This window comes from Struthio camelus, chromosome 2, assembly GCF_040807025.1.
Source record: "Struthio camelus isolate bStrCam1 chromosome 2, bStrCam1.hap1, whole genome shotgun sequence".
NCBI lineage: Eukaryota > Metazoa > Chordata > Aves > Struthioniformes > Struthionidae > Struthio > Struthio camelus.
The window spans coordinates 101,124,002-101,144,864 of record NC_090943.1 but is presented as its reverse complement, the minus strand read 5'-3'; the positions used below and the strand labels follow the sequence as shown (position 1 = coordinate 101,144,864).

Sequence of the window (20,863 nt, the reverse complement as noted above, 5' to 3'; positions counted from 1 at the left end):
GGCCAAATTCCAACCATTGATTTACACTAGAAACTAGCTTGAATCGGGGGATAAAATAGCTCACTACATTTATGTGAATCTGGAGCTTATTAATAGCTAAAGAAAGTAATATTGCAAAATACTAGTTGGTTTGGTGTATTTTTTTTCAAATGTCAGAAGTGGTTGAGTCAGAGTTGGAGTTTTAGGAGTTTTTGAATCTGATTAGTTTGTTGGTTTAATAAAATCAAGAGATGCTATTAGACTAAATGAATGTAAAATCAAGGGCCTGATGACCAGTAGGAGTCTGTTTCTTCTCACAGGTCAGAGCACTTGTAATGAAGATATAACGATCAGTCCTAAAGAATCAGAAGATCCTCCTAGAGTTGAGAAAAGATCTTGCTGGAGCTGAAAGGAATCAACACCAAGGCCAGGATGTAGGTTTTTATAAGTAAGTATCTATAAATAACTATGCAAATGAGACTCTTAGCTCCATGGCATGCTGGATTTTTGAATCAAGGTGTCATTTTTGTCACTGGATCTCTGAAAAAGGTTTCAGCAAATTTTCTTGAGTTTCTATGCAACTACTTACGCCCATCTGTATGCTCTATATGTAGTTTCTGAGCATATTTTTTTCATAGTTTCCTAATCCTTCATCAACTGGCACAGCCTTGGCATGCTGCCTTAGTTCTGGATGGAAGGGCTGCTGAAGTCTGTTACTGCATCCATCTGATGGAGGTGGAGAGGTCTCGTTGGCACTGGATGCTGTAGCTATGGCTCTTGTGTCAGTCATGGATTTGTGCTGATTGCTGTCTATAGAAAATCTCTCTTCCAATTTGTATGTAAATGTTCGGGTACTCCAGAGGAAGGGGTTGGGACATTGTCTTTCTGAAGGCTCTCAGGGCAATTAATAAATACTAAGGCAGGATCAGGCAGTATTTTCTTTCGGATCCTGCCAAAGGATAGAGATCTGTTGTTACCTGGGTTCCTTTCTGCATGTCTTGCTATCAGTGTACATCCACATCCAGTATCATATAGTGGCCATGATGCTTATGAGTGCGTAGAAGGGTTGGGTGTCTTTTCCCTTGAATTCCAAACTTAGCTGCTCAACTAACTCTAAGAGAACTTTCAAAAAATATTCTAGCTACTGCCTGAGGAACCCCCTGTCCAGCTAGATTATAGAGGTACAGACACTTAAACCTATTAAATATAGCTTTGTACTGCTGTACATGCTTATGCTTACCTTATTGTTACCTAGCCTCTTTGTAAACATTAGTTTCCATGCGTTATGCAAGGTTACGCACTCTCTTACTCCATAAAAAGGGGGATATGACCCCATGGAAAGTACATTGACAAATCAAAATTTATAATCGGTTTAAAGTTCAAGGCTGAGGCCAAATCCTGAGCCAGTGTAATTTGACCTAGATCCACCGAAGTAAATAGAGCTGCAATGAACTACATAAACAGAGGAGCTGTCCCACTATGATTGCCTTCATACCAGCAAGAGGGCAAGGAAATGTTTAAAGCCAGATGAAGATGGTATTTGCTGCTTCAACAAAATGAAGTTTCAACAAAATATTAAATCACTATTATTTGTGGAGTGTAGCACAGGAAACACTTGTGAGGTTGATGAAAACTCTCATTTCAGTTGAGGGGGCATTAGTAACACACCCTTGCCTATTTCTATGCCACTACAGAAGTGAACAGTATTTTAACTACAGTGTTAAAATACTGTTCATACTTCTTGGACAATAATCTATGTTCATCACTTACTTCCTTCTGATAGTATTTTCCCCCCTCCTAATTCAGTTCCAGGTCCAATTTATGAAATATCTAGACATCTATGTGCTGTAACTCTTAATCCTGCATTAGTGTCATTGCAGCAGTATTCCTCAAAAGTTCAGGTTATATCTTCAGTAACTGATACTCCAAGGACACTTTTTCCAACATTGAGAACTAAAGCAACCTTTAGCTTTTACACCATTTCGAGATTTTCCTTGTAATTTACCATTCTCCTCGAAAAGGCTTGTAATTATGAGTAACAAGGAAATTTAAGCAAATTTTCGATACTAACAGGTTATTGCATATACAGAAAAGCAAAAACTTGCTAATAGAAACCCATGCATGGCTCTGAATGGGGATTTCTGGAGAGTGCTGCCAGCTGTTCCAAAAATAATTCGAAAATTAATTAAACAGCTCTATGAACCGGAAATAACTGATTGAGGATGGGTCTCAACTATCATTTCCATTAGTACAAATATGTAGTTGCCAATGTCTATGTTGCCAATTAAATTTTGCTTAATTTGCACCAGTATGACTGAGCTCAAATCAGTCCTAAAAGAGGTCAAAGGAGCTAAAAATGAAGTATTTTAACTGGTTCAGGCTGTTGTAACTTTCTTTCAAGGTGACTAAGCCCTTCTGAGCACCTGGATGTTAAAAGTACCAGGTATTGATAAACAATATGCATTGCCTTCTGAAATACCAGGATCCTTTGTAAGGGCCATAGCTACATAAGAAAGACATTATCAATGGCTGGTATTAATTTAGGCTTTGCACAGCTATGTTAATTTAGTCATGTGTTTTGTTTTTATGTCCCACCCTACTAGAAACAGGAATTCAAAACCCTTTCTGGAGGTCCTAGACAGCATAAAATACACCATCATTTCTGGTCTCTTTGGGAGGGTCTTTTTCTATCCATTGTCCTAAGTTTGAACTGATTGCAGAAGCATAAAATATGAGAAAAAGTTTCAGACTTTCAGCAGATGGATACATAACCACTAGGAAGAGGAAATAAGTTCCATGGAAAGACTATTTGAATACTCTCTGTGCCTGAATCACTGTTTTTTTTTTCCTCCAAACTGATTTTTATGCGTGGAAGACAGAATTTTTAATATATGATGCAAAGCTATTTGAAAAGGAGGATTCTGTTGCTAAACTATGTTCTCTTCTCAATCATGTCACAAGCTTCTGATATGACAACGCTGGGCAAGTCATTCAACCCCATTGTACCTCAGACTTCATGGCTGCAAAATACCTGTACGGTACTGTCCTACTTTGTAAGGTCAGCGTGACACTTTATACAGTGTTTATAAACAGGATGAGCTCCTTTGGGGAAGTTACTATGACTGCAAAGAAATAACATGCCCTGGGAAAATGGTTCTACTTGCTAAATAGATGACTGCATTATTGCACTTTAATTCCCCTTAATGCTAAACTGGAATCTAAAACTCTGTTGTTCATTCATTGCATGGAAAAAAGAAAGTGTTCCACTGAGGATTGTATGACTAACACAAGAGCTTCTATTAACATACCACCAATAATCAGTTTATGCAACATGCATAAACAAATGTGCCTTGAAATAGAGAAAAATGCACCTGCCTGAAGAGGGGAAATTAAAGGGAATAAGGGCTGTAGGTGCACCGTGCAGAAGCAGGCTGCTACATGCTTCTGAATGCCACCCAGGGAACTGCAGGCACAGGAACTGCACTTCATTTATTCCGTTCATCTGCAAAAACCGTTCCTCCATTTGACTTTCCCCGCACGTTTTCTGCTCCCCGCGTTGCACATGTGGGCCGAAACACGGGCTTTGCTGCTGCAGGGCTGGGCTACCTGCCCCACTGGGGCCACGGGGCGTGCGTGGGATGCCCCCCCCCGGAATGTCCCCCATGGGACAGTTTCCCTGCATGCAGAGCCGCGGGTGGGGGGGGGGGGGAGGTTGAGGGCATGCCTCCCTCGGCAAAGCACATCTTAAACCTGGCCCGTGGGAGCGGGAGGCGGTCGCGGGGGGCAGCCCGGGGGCCGGAGGAGCGGCAGCGAGGCCGCGGTTGCAATCGGGGGCGGGAGGCGGGGGAACAGCGGGGCCTCGGTTGCAGTCAGTTCCCGTGGCCGGAGGGTCGTGGGGCCCCGGTTGCAATCAGCCCTGTGGGGACGGGGAGGGCAGCGGGCCGCCCCCGGGGATGGGGAGGGGGGGACGGGACGGGACGGGACGGGACGGGACGGGACGGGGGCCCCGCACTCACCATGGTGCCGCGGCGGCGAGGCGCTGTCCAGGGTATCGGCGCGGCTCTGCCGGCCGCGCCCGCCGCGCCCCCCCGCTATAAGGCGCCGCCTCCGCGGCCGGTGCCGGCGGCCTCGCCGTGCCCGCCCCCGCGGAGCTGCCGGCGGGCCCAGGGGAAAGGGGGGGGGGTCCCGGCGAGGCGGCTCGTGGGCGGCGGGTCCCGTGTGTCGCGGGGGCAGCCTGCGCTCTGCTCCTCTGGTGCACCCGGCGGGGAAAAAGCGCGAGGAGAGCGCAGGCTGACGGCGAGCGTTTGCGGGGAGGAGGGAACGCAACAGCGGCTCTAAGGGGAATGAGCCTGTTTGGCAGCGCTGTAAATGTCCCTGTTGATAGTGGCCGTAAGCCTTTGAAAAAACCGTGGGAAGAATCAATTCGGAGGGGCCTGCTCCAATCAAGCTGCCACCGACAGGCCAGTCTGGGAGTGGATGGGGCAGTGGCTGGCTGCTGTGATCCTGTCACAACTCTGTTGCATTTAACAGCAGATTTTGCTCTACAGCCCAGTGCTCATATTTGTGGTTAAAGTTCTCTGACTTGAAGACCTAAATGCTCCAGACACTGTGCCAAAGTGAGATCAGTGTCCCCTACTGCATAAGCATGACATCTTCCTAGAGATGTTAATCTGTTAGTGAGGGAGTAATTGATAGCCAAGCATTTCAGCTGCCTAAGGCACGAGCTAAAAATCACATCGAGTAGGAGCTACCAACCCTTGTCATAACACTATCATTGATATGTAACAAAATAAGGTGAAAGAACGAGCACAAAACCTCATGATTTCAAAACTCATTTTTGTTCTAAATCTAAACAAAGCATTATATCCCCTGTAAAATGTTTATTTAAACTATCAAAACTTGATAATGTCTTGTTTCTTTTCCCATTTTTAATAAAACAGATTTTACAGTATGAAAGCAAAATAATCTTTCTTAAAATATTGTAATTCTTCATTTTGATTTTATTTTATAAATGAAAAGTTGTCACAAATGACACTTCCACAGAGAGCTCCCATTGCTTTCCTTCCCATTTCTGGTTGTTCAGAGCTCTGTTGACCAGCTCAAAGAACTGATTTTACTGGAAAAGGCAGGGGGAAAAAGCTAAGGGCGACCAGGGGACCACACTTTGTGCAGAACAGGTAACATCTTCAGAAACTAAAGTGTGCTTGACATACAGACAGACTATATTTGTCCAAAATATAGCTCTATCGTTCTAAACCTCGAGTCTTCTTTTCCGATAGGCTTTTGTTCATATACTACTTCACCCCTTTCCTGCTGTTGCATCCAGATGCAGAGTTACGCCAAACACAGTGAGAATGGCTATCTTCCAGCATAGCTTGCCTGCCCAGAATTGATAGTGCCAGAAGCCTCATGTGAAAGCTTGTCCTTATGTAACTTCTAACCCAGTTTTATAAACTTAGACTTGTTTGCTTGAGCTTCCAAATTCCGGAGTGTTAGTATATTCTGAACTGCCATAAATCTTGAAGCTGACCTGAAGTTTTCTTTTATTCATCTCTATTTCAGATCATTTATTTAATTTAATTCCTTCTGTGCTACTACAGACCATCTTGAAATACTAAAGAGAAATACTTTTTGATATTCATTCTGGCAATAGAGGAGTGTTTACCTGGGCAGAAAATTGTCCTCTTTGTCCCAGAAATTACAGGTACTGTAGAGCAAGGAGTAAACTGAAAAATGACTGACAGAGAATCATGGAAATGACTGTACGCTTTGGAATGCTTCAGCCTCAAAATTTTTATTTCAATTTCATTATAGTTCAAACAGGCTGGATTTGGTGTTTCAAGCCGAGCCAAGTTCTAACAATATGGTAATACAAAACATTTTTTCTTTACTCTTGTTTTTGTCTAAAGTAGAAAGGAAATGTTTGTTGAAATTTAGTAAAATGTATCATTTCTAATTTCTTCAGTTCCTTGTACCAAAAACATCACGCTAATACTAATTAATATAGTTTCCTTCTATCATAGTAACTTTATTTTTTATCAAAATAGTAATGTCTTCAATTGAATTCACAATTAGGAAGCAAATAGGATTTTGATGGCATTTAAAAGCTGTAATAGTATTATGGATATTTTTAACAGCTATCTAATGACCTGAGTTTGGAGATTTAAGGGCTGTGGCAGGATTTGGACTTAGCTGTTTTGAATGGAGGGTGATGCCATGCACTTTGTTGGATCCCAGGCGCTGAGCGCAGCAGACCTCTGTCAGGCACTTTGGCTTTGAGTGGTTACTGAACAACATGTTCTGCTGAGAGAAAAGCCAGAAAAAGTCAACATGTGGAAGAATGGAATGGCTTAGTTGCAGCTGAAATTCCCTGGGAACAGCAAAAATAAGTGGAGGCAATTAAAATAGCACTTCATCCTGGGGGCAATGCTGTCAGAATAAATACACAACTACTGTTCAGCTCCTACAGGGAGTTAGTTTGAGGCCTGCTGGTGTTGTGAATGTTATAGACTGAACCCCATCACAAACTACCTGACTTTTCACAAGCTACCTAACTTGCACAGAAGAGAAAGCCTTAGGTAATTGTACTACGTTGAGCTATATGTTGAGCTACTACTGTGATTCCCTAATACCTGAACTAAATGTGGTGAACCTACCTAAGTTATTGTGTCCCCAGTCACAGCTGCAGGGAATCATAGAATTTGATTAAAAAAAAAGAAAAAAAAAGGAAGCATTCGAGTCAGAATGAGTTCTATTTCTAAATACACATTATCCTAAAGCACACAAGTTTTTGAATAGTGATCAGGTATCTCAGATAGTTCAGCTTAAGCAAGACACTGTTTACTTTATGATTTAAGAAGAGTAGTGTACTCCATCTAAAAGGGAAATGTCTGTGAGAGAAAAATTCAAATGCAAAAGCAACAATAGCAACAAAAATATTGAAAAGATTCTGATAGATGTAGGAGGGAGTATCATGTTTGTGGAAGGATGATCAACTATGAGTAGTATGAACAAAAAGATGTGGGTGTCCTCCAGATCTGACACAGACGTTATGCTTGACAAAGCAATTGGCATTTGCTGAACATGCTACCCAGGCTGCAACTTGTGTAGAGGATGGAAGCATTTTGATTCTGCGGTGATGAAAGAACATCCAACAAGTGCTGGAAAGGAGATCTTGGATGGAAAAGGTGTGTGGAACTGAAACATGGGAGGGAGGTGGGACCCACCTCAAAATCCAGAGATTAAAAAAAACCCTACAGCACTACTGCTGCAATGCCATAGCAAATATAAACCAAGACCTTGCCCAAACCTTGGAAATATGATGCTTTGGTTTAGAACAGAGCAGAAGCAGAATATTATCACTAGTCCTCAAGAGTCTTGGAAAAATTCATTTTACTGAGTCAAAGCTGAACAAACAAAAACTTAAAGTTTGATTAATAGGAATAATGTATCTGCAAAAGATGACAACAGAAAAGGATGGATAGGCAGGTCACAGTAAAGCTGTGCCTTCACCAAGGTCCCTGCTCAACAAGCCAAGGAAATTTTTGAATGAGAAGGTAAAGGACATAGGTTAATTTGTGTTTACTTAACAGCTAGCTGCAAGTTCTATTTTGCAAAGGTGTTTGCACTCTGATACAAAGTTTCAGAAACTGAAAAGGTTTATTAAGGAGACACACTGCTGAGTTACTGTGACAGGAAGTCCCAAGAAGTTGTGAACAGATGTGACTATGGAAGCTATTGGCACAGTCCTTGTAAGTCAGATATCAAAACTGGATACCAGTGACCTGCATATCACAGACGATCACAAAAAATGAATATTGACATCTTCAGATAGGGTAAGAACCTTTGGTCTTAGTCTAGGATTGCAGAAATACTTCATTACTTTACTTAAGGGTAATGTTAACTGAAACAGCTCATAAATGACTTTATTACCATCACCACAAGAGATCTGGCAAACAGCTCCTCTACCTTGAGAACACAGAGATTATTTTTTCAGATACTGTTGTATGATTTGTATGTTTGAAAACAAGCTTGGGAGAGATTTGGTGATTGCAGATGCTCCCTGGAGCATTAGACAAGAATGCAGTGGAGTAAAGTGCAGCATTCGATTATGTACAGACACAACAAATAACAGTGCTAATATCTCTAGGAAGTTCCTCAGCTTCTGAGATCAACTGAGCAATGATAGTTCCATGAAGCAATTGGCTACAAGAATTTACAATCATTTATTATTGATAATGGAAGGGAATAGTTCTCTACACATCCTTTTATTAAAAGGCAAACCAGAGTCAACCATTTATTGTGCTGAGCCAACTCATGTTTAAGCAATGCTTGTTAGTAAGCCTTAATCACACGTCTCTGCTGTCTTCCTTGCGCTCATGGAACAAGAAGCAATGCTTTTCTCTATTTCTATTTCTGTTTCTTTTTTTTTTTTTTTAATAATTACCTCCTTAAATGGAGAATGTTCCCCTGAGTGTAATTTTATTTTAAATGTGCAGTCATAATCAATAATATATTTTAGGATCAGACTAAGTAATAAATTTAATTGTGTCAAATTCTGGACTTGTAAAAAGCACAGCCCTGAAAAAATTCTGCTGAAACAAACTCCCAATACTATATCATCATAAATTTGACGTGAGAGTAGAGTCTCACTGGCTAAAGGTAGTACTTGTGGTTCCACCATCATTAATACTGAATCTGTGTACTGCTAGAGATCATTTGATAATACACATTTGATGTAGATGAGACACAGCCACATCATTACATTTCAAGTGATGTCAAGTTTGTCTAAGTGTATCGTATGAGTTTTTTGTTGATGTGTACCAGGGGTTTGATTTGCTATTTGATATCCTTCATTATATCTAGCGCGTCCTGCTTTGTGCTTATCTACCTCAGTGTTGTCTGGGAATATGTGCTATACTGATTGTAGCTATACTGGCTGCAGGAAATCTATAGGAAACAATGGTAGCCAATGTCTGCTGTGGTCTGCTCGTTCATTCCTCGGAGCCAAGTGGGTCAGTCATAACAGACAATCCAGCAGTTTTTTCTGAAAAAATCCTGAACACTGTGTGGCATGTGGTGCCACTGTGCACCTGCTGCTCTCAAAGAGCTTTCCAGAGCTGTATGCACTGCTCACGGAGATTCTCTGCTTTCCGCAGCCTGCCCGCAGGCCAAGCCCACAAGTCTTGACTCTCTCAGGAGAGCTAATGGCTGTTGAATGAGGGGAAATGCACCAGGTTTTATAGCAGGAGAGGAAAGAGTGGGAAAAAAATAATGTAAAACTCTGTTCATCTATTTACTGGCGAAAAGGATGTGCAGGAGAGAAGGACCCCTGCAGCTCTTCTGAGGTTTGAAATCACAGGTCTGGGGACTGGAAGCCAGATTCATTGAGAAGATATGAATTGTGAAAGAAACTCTGTTTGGGCCATAAAATGTCGCATTCTGTTCCACTGATCCTGCAGGGGCATTGCAAAAGGCCTTAAGCAAGCTGTATGAGTGACAAAGCAGAGGTGTAGGAAAAAAATGTGCCATCCTGGCCAAGCCAGAGGAGTCTGTGGAGAAGAGGTGCTTGGAAAGAGAAATGAAAGTAAATGGACACCCAGCTGGTGATAGCTTTCATCTTTCACAGGCGAATGATACCTTTTCTTTATTTGCCTTTTTTTTAATACACAGAGCTAACATAGCAATCAGTCATGCCACATAAAATTGGACCTCTGTTTGCATCCTCTTGACTAGATGAAGTATGTTGATATCTGCCATCCACAGTCAACAAAAGGGTCTTTCCAGCCATGCTGAAGGGAACTCAGACAATTATGTCCTAGATATGTTGTTGTCCCTAATGCCTGTGGATGCCACTGAATTCCTGGACAGGTGCAATGAACTATGCGGATTCAGCAGAGAAGCTAGCTATCCTGCAAAACGTGAGGGGGATTCTACTCTCCTGTCTCATGCCAAAGGTCAGCTGCATCACCTTGACATGCTAGCTGAGGTTCAACAAGTGATGTAGGCTTACCTATTGGGGATCCTGCCTAACTTTGCAAAATTCTGCTCAAAACTAAGGATTATAATAAAAATGCAGGCTTAGTGCCTTTGCTTGCATTTGTTTTCTCAGAATTGCCTTGTCTGGTTTGGGTGTACTAAGCTTAGGACCAAAGGCAAGGAGGCACGAGGGCTACGAAAGTGGCTGTGGCCCAGAGTCAGGAAGGAGGGACAGGAGCTGTTGCACTGAGGCGGGCAGACAGATGAGGCTGGAGATACTTCAGCACTAAGTTCATTAGGGTGTACCAGGCTTAGCCAGCCAAATGGGGCAGAGAATGTGCGGTTCCAACCTCCAAAGGCAAGCCTGTCTGTAGACACGGGAACTGAGCATCCAGGTTGATCCAGGGTAGGCCCTCTTTGTACAGGTCCTATGTAAAAAGACTATATCTTCAGGTGAACATAAAATATTAACACTTCATCAGTTAGTATCCTTCTCTCTGCTGATATTCCAGCACATGCAAATGATGTCGTATTTTAACAGAAACCGTTTTAACCGTTTTTCCAGGTGGAAGTTAAAACATGCATTTCTATGGCTTTGCCTAAAAGATCCAAAGTTTTCATTTAGCCCTTGTTGATTCTACATAATAATCACATGGCTCAGCAAGCTTGCATTGCCCAGCTGCCCTAATGCAAGTCTACTGTTTCAAAGCCCTTTCAAAAAGGAGCCAGAAGCATGCTAACATTTTAAAGTGAGGGGAGTGTGTAAGAGTATATTTACATATATGTGTGCAGTAGTATCAGAATTCTATGCTGAGAGATCTTGACCTAGCTCTGCCACTCACAATGAAGTTGAGCCTGTTTTGTTGACACTGAAGCCCCAGAGCTGTATGTGGAGGTATACACATGAGCTTGCTTGAGCTAGATTTGCCTTTTCTTTGTACACAGCTATAAAATAAGGATCAGCCATGCCACAAAAATGTGAGTCAGGGCCTTGTTTGCATCAGGGTATTGTTTCAGAAAGACCCAGTGCTGTTGTTCATGTAGCTAAGAAGGCTAGATGATGCAATAGAACAATAGGAACATGTATTTTCATACAATGTCTGTCTACCTCTGTTAAGTACGTCTCACTGGCTAGAGCTAATAGGGGAAGAGGAAAACTTTGTTGTGCATATATTTTACAGCTTAAATGTTACATAAGAAAGAGGGTTTTCACCATAAGCTAAGTGAAAAGGCACCCTGGTACATGGATAAGAAACTGGAAGAAATGAGAACAGAGAGGTGATCTTTCTTTGCTTCGAAATAGTTCTCCACTGCTGCCTACACCATTTTCCCTCAGCTGCAGTCAGGCTAGTTGTATTCAGGTTATTGCTGTCTGCAATGTTCTGTATCTCAGGGCTCTTTCCTGATTGTTTCTAAAACAATGATTTGTATTTCTCTGCAGGGCACCTTTGCCTAGATGTGGAACTGTATCGTAGCGGGCAAGATCCAGGAAGCAGAAAGCATAACCCAGAGCAAACGCTTCTTCTAAGAACTCAGCGCCAGGGCAGCATCATGAATCACTGTTACACAAGGTAAAAAAACTCTCATGATTTTTAGCTGAACTCAATCTTTTCATTTTAACATGGGAAAGGGGTGATATTATGGTGTTTCACTACATGCCAGTGATACCAGAACTGGATACCTAGGGCTTATATGTCATAGTCTCTCACAAGCAGCATGAATGAGAAAACCTATTTTAAGCCAGAGGAATAGAATTCCCATTCCCTCCCCTTGTATGTAGCACTGGGTTACTGCAAGGAACACACTAGAGCCTGGTCTCTGACAATAACAGACTCAGTTGTTCGATTTCTCAATGCCTCTCTTTCACTCTGCTTTGTTATTAGAAAAGGTTAGCATCACAACAGCGCGGATAAGCATCAGTGTTACATGTCTCTTTATGTCTCTTCATGTTATGCAATACATATTATATATAAAATATATACTATAACAAGGAAAGGTAGTTTACTGTCTATACTTCCCCAGTTTTTTAAGCAGCTCTGGGAGTATGTACAGCAAAGTTTGTCTTATCCATGAATAAAATGGAAGTAAAATCCCACAGCCCCACCCCTATTTTTGCCGTAGTAAAACTCTAAATAATTTCAGAGGAATTTTACCCAAGTATATCCTATATACACCTAGATTTGGTAGATTCAGAAGAAATACAGATATTCCTACAGGATAGAAACCTAGTGTTACTATTGCTATTGCAACAGTTTAAGAGAAATGTATCCTCCCTGTTTCTTAAGGAATTTTATCCTATGTAAAGGGAGCCAGGACTGAAAGAACTATATGCATAGCAAATATTTCCTACTGACAGTATTTTATTCTATGAAATTCTATGAAACGAAAACTGTTGTGCAGATTCTGTACATTTGTCTGGAAGGTCCATATGACTTTACATTGCCATAAGGAGCACCAGTATAAAGCATCTCAAGGGGCAGCATGTGCTCTCTACCAGCTGGTCCCTCTGGGGTGAAGATCCACTCTGTTTGGCATGACGGAGCTGGGCCTACGTTTTTTCCCTCTTTCTCTCTTGATCAGGCTGCTGTTGTGAATGGAGGGGTAACTTGCTAGGACTGGTGTCACACTTTACAGAAGAGCTCGCCTGTTACCAAGACCTCCTTATGGTGGTGTCTGTCTTTTGGAATGCTGCTCACTATTTCTGTTAATTTTGTTTTCTCTTCTTCATGATGACAATAGCCTTACTTCCATAAAGTTTAAAGTACAGGGACCAAGGATAATTATGTAACTTCTGTTCTCTCCAGAGTCAGCAGTTTTCTGTACACATCAAAACAACAGCATTCAAGAAGGAGGAGTCAAAAACTACATTGCTTACTTGAAGTTTAATAAATAACCCAAGCCATTTCTACATCCACAAATATCTTAGCACCAGGCTGCCTGTCTTTGGAAGACAGTCCGTAAGTTCTAACATCCATAGTTTTAGCTGTAATATCCAAGTAACGTGGCTATTATGTAATTTGCAGAAGAAAAAAGCATGAAATTCTCCAGGACAATCTCATTAAACGATTGGTGCTTCCTCCTTTCCTTCCTTGACTTTGATAGTCCACCTAACGAAAAAAAAATCCCAGTGAGAAAAATCCAGGGTGATTGACACTCATGACAGGATAAACCCAGTGCCGATAATATTCTCTTACAAAAAATAGTGAAAGCAAGTTCAGCCATCATTCCATTAAAGCTTCTTCTTCTTCTTCTCACATGCTTTAGCATTTCCTTCTCAAATGCTTTTAGTAGACTCTGTGGGTAGATCAATGCCTTTTTTCTGTTTCTGTGGATCAGCTGAGTTTACAGTCTCGCACATCTCTCTGGATCCAACTTCTCCCCCTTTATCCCAATCTCACTGTCTTCACCCTTGATATCTGTGTTGCTAGTTTTGGCACTGACAGCACTACGTTCGAGTTATTAAATTACATTGGGCACCACTTATCTAATCCAGAAGACATCTTTGCATCACCTTTCCTATTGCTTCTAATTCGAGGAACCCAATGGTGAGACACCTTGCATGGCCTGGCATGAAGTCAGCACAGGACAGGCTGAGCTTTTTTACTTGTCTTTCACACCCAGAAAGAAGATGCTTTTCACTAGTTGGCAGCCACAAACATTGGCCACAAAACCTAATTTTCCACATTATACTGACCCAGTACTCCATTAGCAGTATCTTTTTTGTTCTGAGCATTCTGATATTGACTGCAAAAAGCTGCTCAAAGCTGTTTGACTCTTCACTAACCTACAGCCTGCTGTGTAGAGGTATAACAGTGCCTTTGGTATAAAAACAGAAGCCTTATACTGTGCTGATGACTGAAAAAGAAGACAGCCTATTTTCAAATAAAATATTATCCTTAGGAAATGTCTTCTGCTCATCACTCTAGACACTTCTATCCACAGAAAGTAGTTGTGCCCTCTTCTTGCCTTGTTCTGATCTGGAAAGCTTTTAAGATAAGAGCAGTGAAGTAGGTGGAGGCAAAGACAGTTAAGTGCCATTTTCTTCATGGAGTAAAGTAGAACCAATCCTCTTCTCCTATGCCTCAAACAGCTGAGTTGCTCTACTTTTCCTGTTTTCTTTACAGCACTGGAGAAAACTGGAATTCATAATTTAGGCTCTAACCAACAGCTTGACCATAATGTTGGCAAAATGGAAACCTACTGAACATAATACATTTCCAGTCAGCCTCTGTGCTAGTAAAGCCAGCTAGTAAGACGGTTCCCTTGTAACCCATCTATTTACCTTTCTATTCAGCTGGAGATACTACTCTAACATATAAGAAAAAAAATGTCAGCTGTAATTCACTTCTATCTTTTGTATGAACTGGACTTGGACTTGGATTGCTCATTTGCCTAAGATATTATCAAATAGCCTCTGATAATAAAGATTTTCTATGGCAATCTTGAAGTTGTATTTAGGTACATTTCCTCTTACAGTTTTTTCCACTTAAATGAAAAGAGGAGTGATACTTAGTTTCACTGAAAAGGAAAAAGATTTTAAAATGAAAATTCTGCAAGCTTCTAAACTAAGTTTAATGCATTTAGAAGTGAACTACTAAGTAATCTAGAATACCCATATGCCACTGGTTAACTGATGATTTTTTAAGACCCTTTTTTCATTCTTATTATTTTAACAGTTAATTTTCAAGCTTGAAGCTTTCTACATGCAGTGCCTGCTGCAAGCTCTATTATTATTATTTAAATCAAAGCTAGATTAGCTGCCAGGATGAGGATTATAGGAAGAGAAGGGCAGGAACAAGAGCTGGGGCATGGGGTAGTGGAAAGGCAGGGAGGGAGAGAAAAAGTCAGAATCACATGAGCAGTAAATAAGAGCAGAAAATAGCTATAACTCCCAGAGAAGGATTGAGAAACCTGTGGCACGGGTACCAAAAATTGCATACCAGTGAATTTCCATGTGGATTTTCAGCATGTGGCACAACACTGGCATCTAAAAAAAGACACCTTTGAGCTGCACCAGCTTTCAAACTGCCAGGTCCCATTGGGTTTGCAACTCAGCAAGAAAAAGGGTGGATGAGGTATCACTGATAGGCCAGCTATCACTGTCATGTCTCCTTGAGAAACAGCAACTCTCCAATCAGTAAGTTAAGTTCCAATCAGTAGACTAAACTTTTAGTTTGGGAAAGAAAAGTGAGATCAGCCATCTCTCCCACTGCCAACCACTCTTGATAACGATCTCCTCCAAAACTTGTAATTTAAACTCAGAACTTGCCTGTCTGCATTAATTTGTCCTATCAGTAAATATCTTTCCAACTCACTGGGAAAATATCTCTTGTTTTCCTGAGCAGCTAGCTCAGATGAAATAGGATATCTTTCTTCCGTTATGCGCTTTGGCTAACTTTATTGACAGAGGACTGCGGTTATATATCTAAAGATCTCAGTTCCACTAGCGATGTTATCAGGAGTTATGGAGTTGAACCTGATGCAAGTTCCGCTAACTCAGTGAGTGCTCTAAACACTTAAGAACTGTCAGTATTAAAACTGTACTGAATCAAATTTGAATGCTCAGGCTGAAGCTAACAGAGTTGGTAATTTATCAAAATAGATTTGCAAGTTCATCTTGTGGCTTTTCCCTCGTTTATTTAGTTCTTTGTACAATGTCATTTCTTCTATGCTTTTGGTTCCTGAATCTGCAACTGGTGTAATATGTCCGTATACCTAAAACTAGACTTTGTACTAAATCGCCAGCTGTGTGCATGTAAAATAAAAGCTAAGCCACAATAAGCTTGTGCTGGAGGAAGTACCCATTTGAGCAATTGTACAGCTGTGCAGGACTTTTTGGAGTACATTTTATGTTTTAGCACCCTCTCTTGGAATAAAGCAATACTGCAAGTATTTCATCTTAAATGCTTTCCTCACGTTGAAACACAAGTGCTACATATCCAGGAAAAGACCATGGCTTCAGTCACGGATGGGTTTTAGTCATGCAGTTTGGCATTTTATATATTTACATAAACATAATTTCTTATTCCCCTTACACCTATCAGCTTCATAGAAATAGTCCATATTTACTTAAGTCTACCAAGAAATGGGAAAAGGTTGCTGGTTCTAAATCAAAAACCGAGGCAGAGCTGTTACATGTTTAGATGCTCTGTTCTTCACTGTGCCTTCACCATGCCTCCTGTGAGGAGTTGGATGGTGTTAACTTAATTGTTAACTTAACTGTGAATTGAACTGAATGATCTCTCTCACACTTGCTAGCGTTCTAGATTTAGCATTATAATAGCATACAAATATATCAGCTCGGGATCGCGATCTTGTAGCTGGCTGTGTTCAGACCTACACTGGAAGACAGGTCCTTCTCCAAAGAGCATACTATCTAGTTAAAGGACAATATCTGAAAGATAAGCATAACAATGTAATGCAGAAGGGAAGGGATGGAAGCAAACAGTTCTCCATACTTATTCCCTAGGAAATAACAATGTCTTAATCTTAAAAGAAATGTGAGGGGGAAAGGTGACCAACTGGATTTGGAAAAGAAGAAAGGGATAGATTTTGCACCTTCTGTATTAACCATCCCTTCCTGGCTAGCTGCTCAAGTAAAAGCAAGAAGCAGCAGAGCTCCTATAAAACATAGCTTTTTGGCTGCAATATCTGATCTGGTTGACAATTATCTTCAAAGATATTCAAATGTGCAAAGGACATGATGGAACAAAAAACTGCCTGGATTACCTTAATTTGCTCTTTTTTGCATATTCATTAGGATAAGCCTATTCGTTATGATAAGGCCAGTGATTACATTACTGGCCTTCAGCAAGATGCCTGCTTCATCAATGCACAATGTAAATGATAACAAAAAGAAAGAAGATCATGAATGATGCAAGGGTCTGAGGAAGGAGAAAAGACAATTTTGTTAAAGTGGCTGAAACTCCTTTGGAGGACAGAATACACTGCCTACCTAACATAAATTACATGTTACGGGTAGATCATTTAACTAATTTTTTCTATGGCTAGACAATGATTTTATTCTTTCTTTCTGCTGTCTGGCTTAGAGTAATTTAATATAGAAGTATCAAAGGGCTGAGCACTTACTTACAGTTGCAACTGAAATCAGTGGAGGCTGTGCTATGAACAAGTTAAAGGTAAGAGAAACATTAAATCTTCCCCATACACCAGTTAAAAGAGGGGCATCCAAAATCAGTTGATATTTGGAACATATGCTTTAGTCTCAGTCTTCCCCTTAGTGATAATAACATTTCTCAGCTTGCCTTGCTACACAAATGTGAACATTAGTTAGCTGATTGCTGTGAAAAAACTGGTTAGTCTAGATGCATCAGATCTCCCACCCTAAAAAGGAGGCGTGTGTCCCTAGCTACTAAATCACTCTTCCCTGCCACTAGTGTTCAGCTCTTTTATTGGCAACATTGTATGTCCCTGCTGATCTGTGAAATCACGTATCAAACACTACTGCTTTGACCTGCCCCATGGTCTAGTGTACCATCCTGCAGAAGCCCTCAGGAAAGCATGCTCACCAGTCTTGTGCTGCAGTCCCTTCCCTGCTTAACGACCTGGCCATTCTCTTCCCTCTGCCTCCAGCACATATCTTGATGCCTACGTGGTCATATACACTGAGACAGAAGACTTGAAAAGTTTGATCAGTGGTGGGCATCACAGGAAAAAGTATTGAACATAGACTATACATGGTATGCAGTGACCAAATATTGTAAGATAATGGACATACATTCATAATGACATCACTGATGAGTTGCATCCATCCTCTTCACAGAAAAGATGAGCTACATTCAGTTCTGTAACTCCACATTGCACACAGACATGCACAAAGAAGGTGGTAGAGCAAGTTTAGATTTGTATAAACAACCTATTTCTTCAGCTTCAGTGATTAAAAAAAATCTCCTCTATCAAATATTACCTTTTAATGTTCTTTTCGTGGGTGTGATTTCTCAGACTTTTGACAAATATTAATATCCATGTTGTAGCTCACTTACCCGAAATTCATCACCATCATTGGTATTGGTACAAACTTCAGTAATTACATGACAAAAAAAATACATTTCATTAGCACATGAAATGATATGTAGAGGGGTATGTGTATGTGTGTTCATACAATTTAACTTTGGTTAGAAGAGTAGTCTTGGATAAAATACAATATATAAATATTTTTTAATTCAGATGAAAATCTGTGAATATGTTCCATTTAACACATGTTGTGTTAAGCCACATAAAAGGTTTTATTTCATATATTATAAAAAATAGGCAAACAAAGACTATATTCACCAAACTGTTGGAGGAGAAGCATTTCTTCTTTTATCTCACGACTTGATTACAATGTGACACCCAGTTATTCCTTGCTCGTGCCTGTGGGGATTCAAATTTCTGTCTATCTCCTACGTAAGTGCCTCAACAGTTATGTTAGAGAGCCTGTTTTACTCGCTTGTCTGTCTTGACAATTTCAGCAGCTCATCCATAAAGAACTTTGTTGACTAGAAACTGCCACTTGAGAATGCCTTACGTCCTGTGGTTAGGACATTTGTGCATCAGGTGAGAAACCTTGTAGAAATTAGGCAGAAAGTGAAATGCTTCAGGTTTAATCATGCAATGTAATATTCTGAAAATTTCTGGGCTGTATGTTGTCCTCAGATTTAAGTAAATTGTGATTCACAAAACTTACTTCATCAGCCTTGTGGGGCAGAATATGTTTTTCTCGTTCTTTATGAAGTCTAAAAGAGTCATAGGTACTAGGTCTGAAATGGCTCCTGCTGGAAATGATTCTTCAGCCTAAGAAAACTTGTTGTTGGGGATCACTTTTTGATATTCATGTTAAAATTTTCCTATTTCCATAGGAGAGTTAAATTTCTTGTAGTATGATTTGATAGAGCTGTAATTGCTAGAAGATGGGTGTTTCAAAACTGTTAGCATCAGCAACTAAAATTACAGCTGTAAAATTACATATGAGCTTGCTCCTTGTAACTACTTAAGAGCATTTAGTATTTGGAGCTGCCTTAATTTCAAGCTTGAGGCCCCTTCATTTTACATTTTATGGTCCAGAGAAAGGGACTCTTAAATAACTAAAATTAAGGTTTTCAAAACTGAACCTATGTTGACTAAAATCCCTCTACGTGTTGTTAATCTTGTTGCTACCTGTTTTCATCATTATTTCCTAGTATACTGCCTGGGATGCTATGAACATTTATCACTCCAAAATGTCTTTATTCCAAGATAATTTTTTTCTTCAATTATGGATGCTAGGTGGTTCTGCAATGTTTAGAGCTGTGATGTGAATTAATTAACAGCTATTTACTAAAACAGCTTAGAACTGCAGGATGATGAATGTGAAATATTTTAATAGACCCAAAATGCAACAGCTATTTTACAGGAAAGAGAAAGTGATGGTCCCATAGATCTTAGTCTAACTGTAAATGATAAATAAAAAATCAAAGACACAGAACAGGGTAGCTAGAAGGGAATTCAGAAGTTTTTGAAAAGTTAGTATGTTAATAACTGCTATTGTTTTGCTGTTTGTTTGCTATATAGAAGCAGTGTTGCTTAATGAAGTATTTGTAACAACTGCGTAGGCAGTTAGACATTAGAGTGACATTTTGAGATCAGGAGAGACGTCAAAATTATTTGTTTTATAAAATAAAAATATTATCAATTCTGTTATTGAGGAATAACAGAAAACGTGTTTCAAGTCAGGTGACTCTTGTAAGACAATGAGTTGGTTAGGTAGAATAAGAAACAGGTCTGGAAATGTTGGCCCAAGTAACATTTGAAATGGAAAGCCAGAGCTGTGATTTGATTTGGTGAATTGACAGCAAATTTATGAATGTGAATGGGGGACTGCCTGTATGTAATTCTGGTTTACAGGCATCTTGAAAAGAGGAGGCATGAAACATACCCAGTGAGCAGGAAAAAAGACAAAAACTTTAGCTTGATTTAAAGAGGAACATTAAAAAAAAATCCTTAAAAGAAATGCAAAGCAGAAATAGATACGCTTTCTGTAACATCTCACTATAATGGTGACATCTTCATGGGTAATCAGGTTTCTGTAGTTCTGCATTTAAACACACATATTTTCAGCTGTTTTAGAAACATCAGCCAGTGTCTCCTACGCTACCAAGAAAAGTTATTACTTTATTCCAGTGCTAAGGCAAAATCCATGTCAGAGCCAAGAATAAAACCCGTATCTCATGATTCCTGGAAGCTACCGTTTCCTCTGATTTCTCTTAGGAGGGAAAGACCAGCTTTGATGTATCATTACAATATCAGTAGAGGACAAGGGCCAAGGTTATATGGAATTTGAACCACACTGGGCTGGCGGAGGCGTAAAAACGCTGCCTCAGCTAAGGCGCAGCAGCCCTTCTGTAACCTTACCGATCAAACACAGGCAAGCAAGGAGGGAAACGATAAGGAGGAAAACAAACCAGAGATCAGGTTATCCCGTCCTTATGGCTGACGTACATCACTGCAAAGGAAACAATCCGCCCCACAGGTTTTGTTCTGCTCTGTGTTTCAGCTATTGCCATACCTGCATTTTCAACATGTCAGCGGTCCCTGCCTTCACAGGTCTGCCTCGGCCAGCCATTCCAGGCCGCGGCACCCAGGCAGCCGCGAACACCGCCAACCCTCTTTTCAGCCTTCCCTCCGGCCGGAGCAGCCTGTCACCACCGCCCGGCGGCTGCTTGGCTTCCTCCGCTGCGCTAACTACTTCATGGCTGAGGTGTGCCATTTTTCCCCAGACGCAGGGGTGGCAACCGCCGAGCCAGGCCGCCGGGGCGGGGGGGGGGAGAGGGGGGGAAGCGTGGGGCCAGGCGCCCACCTCTCACGCGTGGGGGCGAGAGCAACGGCCGCAGCGGCCGTTGGACGCCGTTTCCCTGAGCGGGGGGGGGGG

General features: G+C 40.9%; 1 protein-coding gene across 5 annotated transcripts in view; it reads right to left on the bottom strand.

The window, feature by feature from the left end:
• The window catches only part of ELOVL2 (ELOVL fatty acid elongase 2), a 64,280-nt gene extending 43,508 nt beyond the window's left edge, over positions 1 to 20,772 (bottom strand). For 3 of the 5 annotated variants that reach the window (XM_068931862.1, XM_068931863.1, XM_068931866.1), the window contains exon 1: positions 3,996 to 4,109. In XM_068931862.1, coding sequence (XP_068787963.1) covers positions 3,996 to 3,998 — 3 coding nt within the window. In that variant the 5' untranslated portion in view covers positions 3,999 to 4,109. Of the gene's footprint in view, positions 1 to 3,995; positions 4,115 to 20,500 lie in introns of those variants that run through there. The other 2 variants (XM_068931861.1, XM_068931865.1) reach the window with 2 other exon arrangements.
• Positions 20,773 to 20,863: the final 91 nt, after the last annotated feature.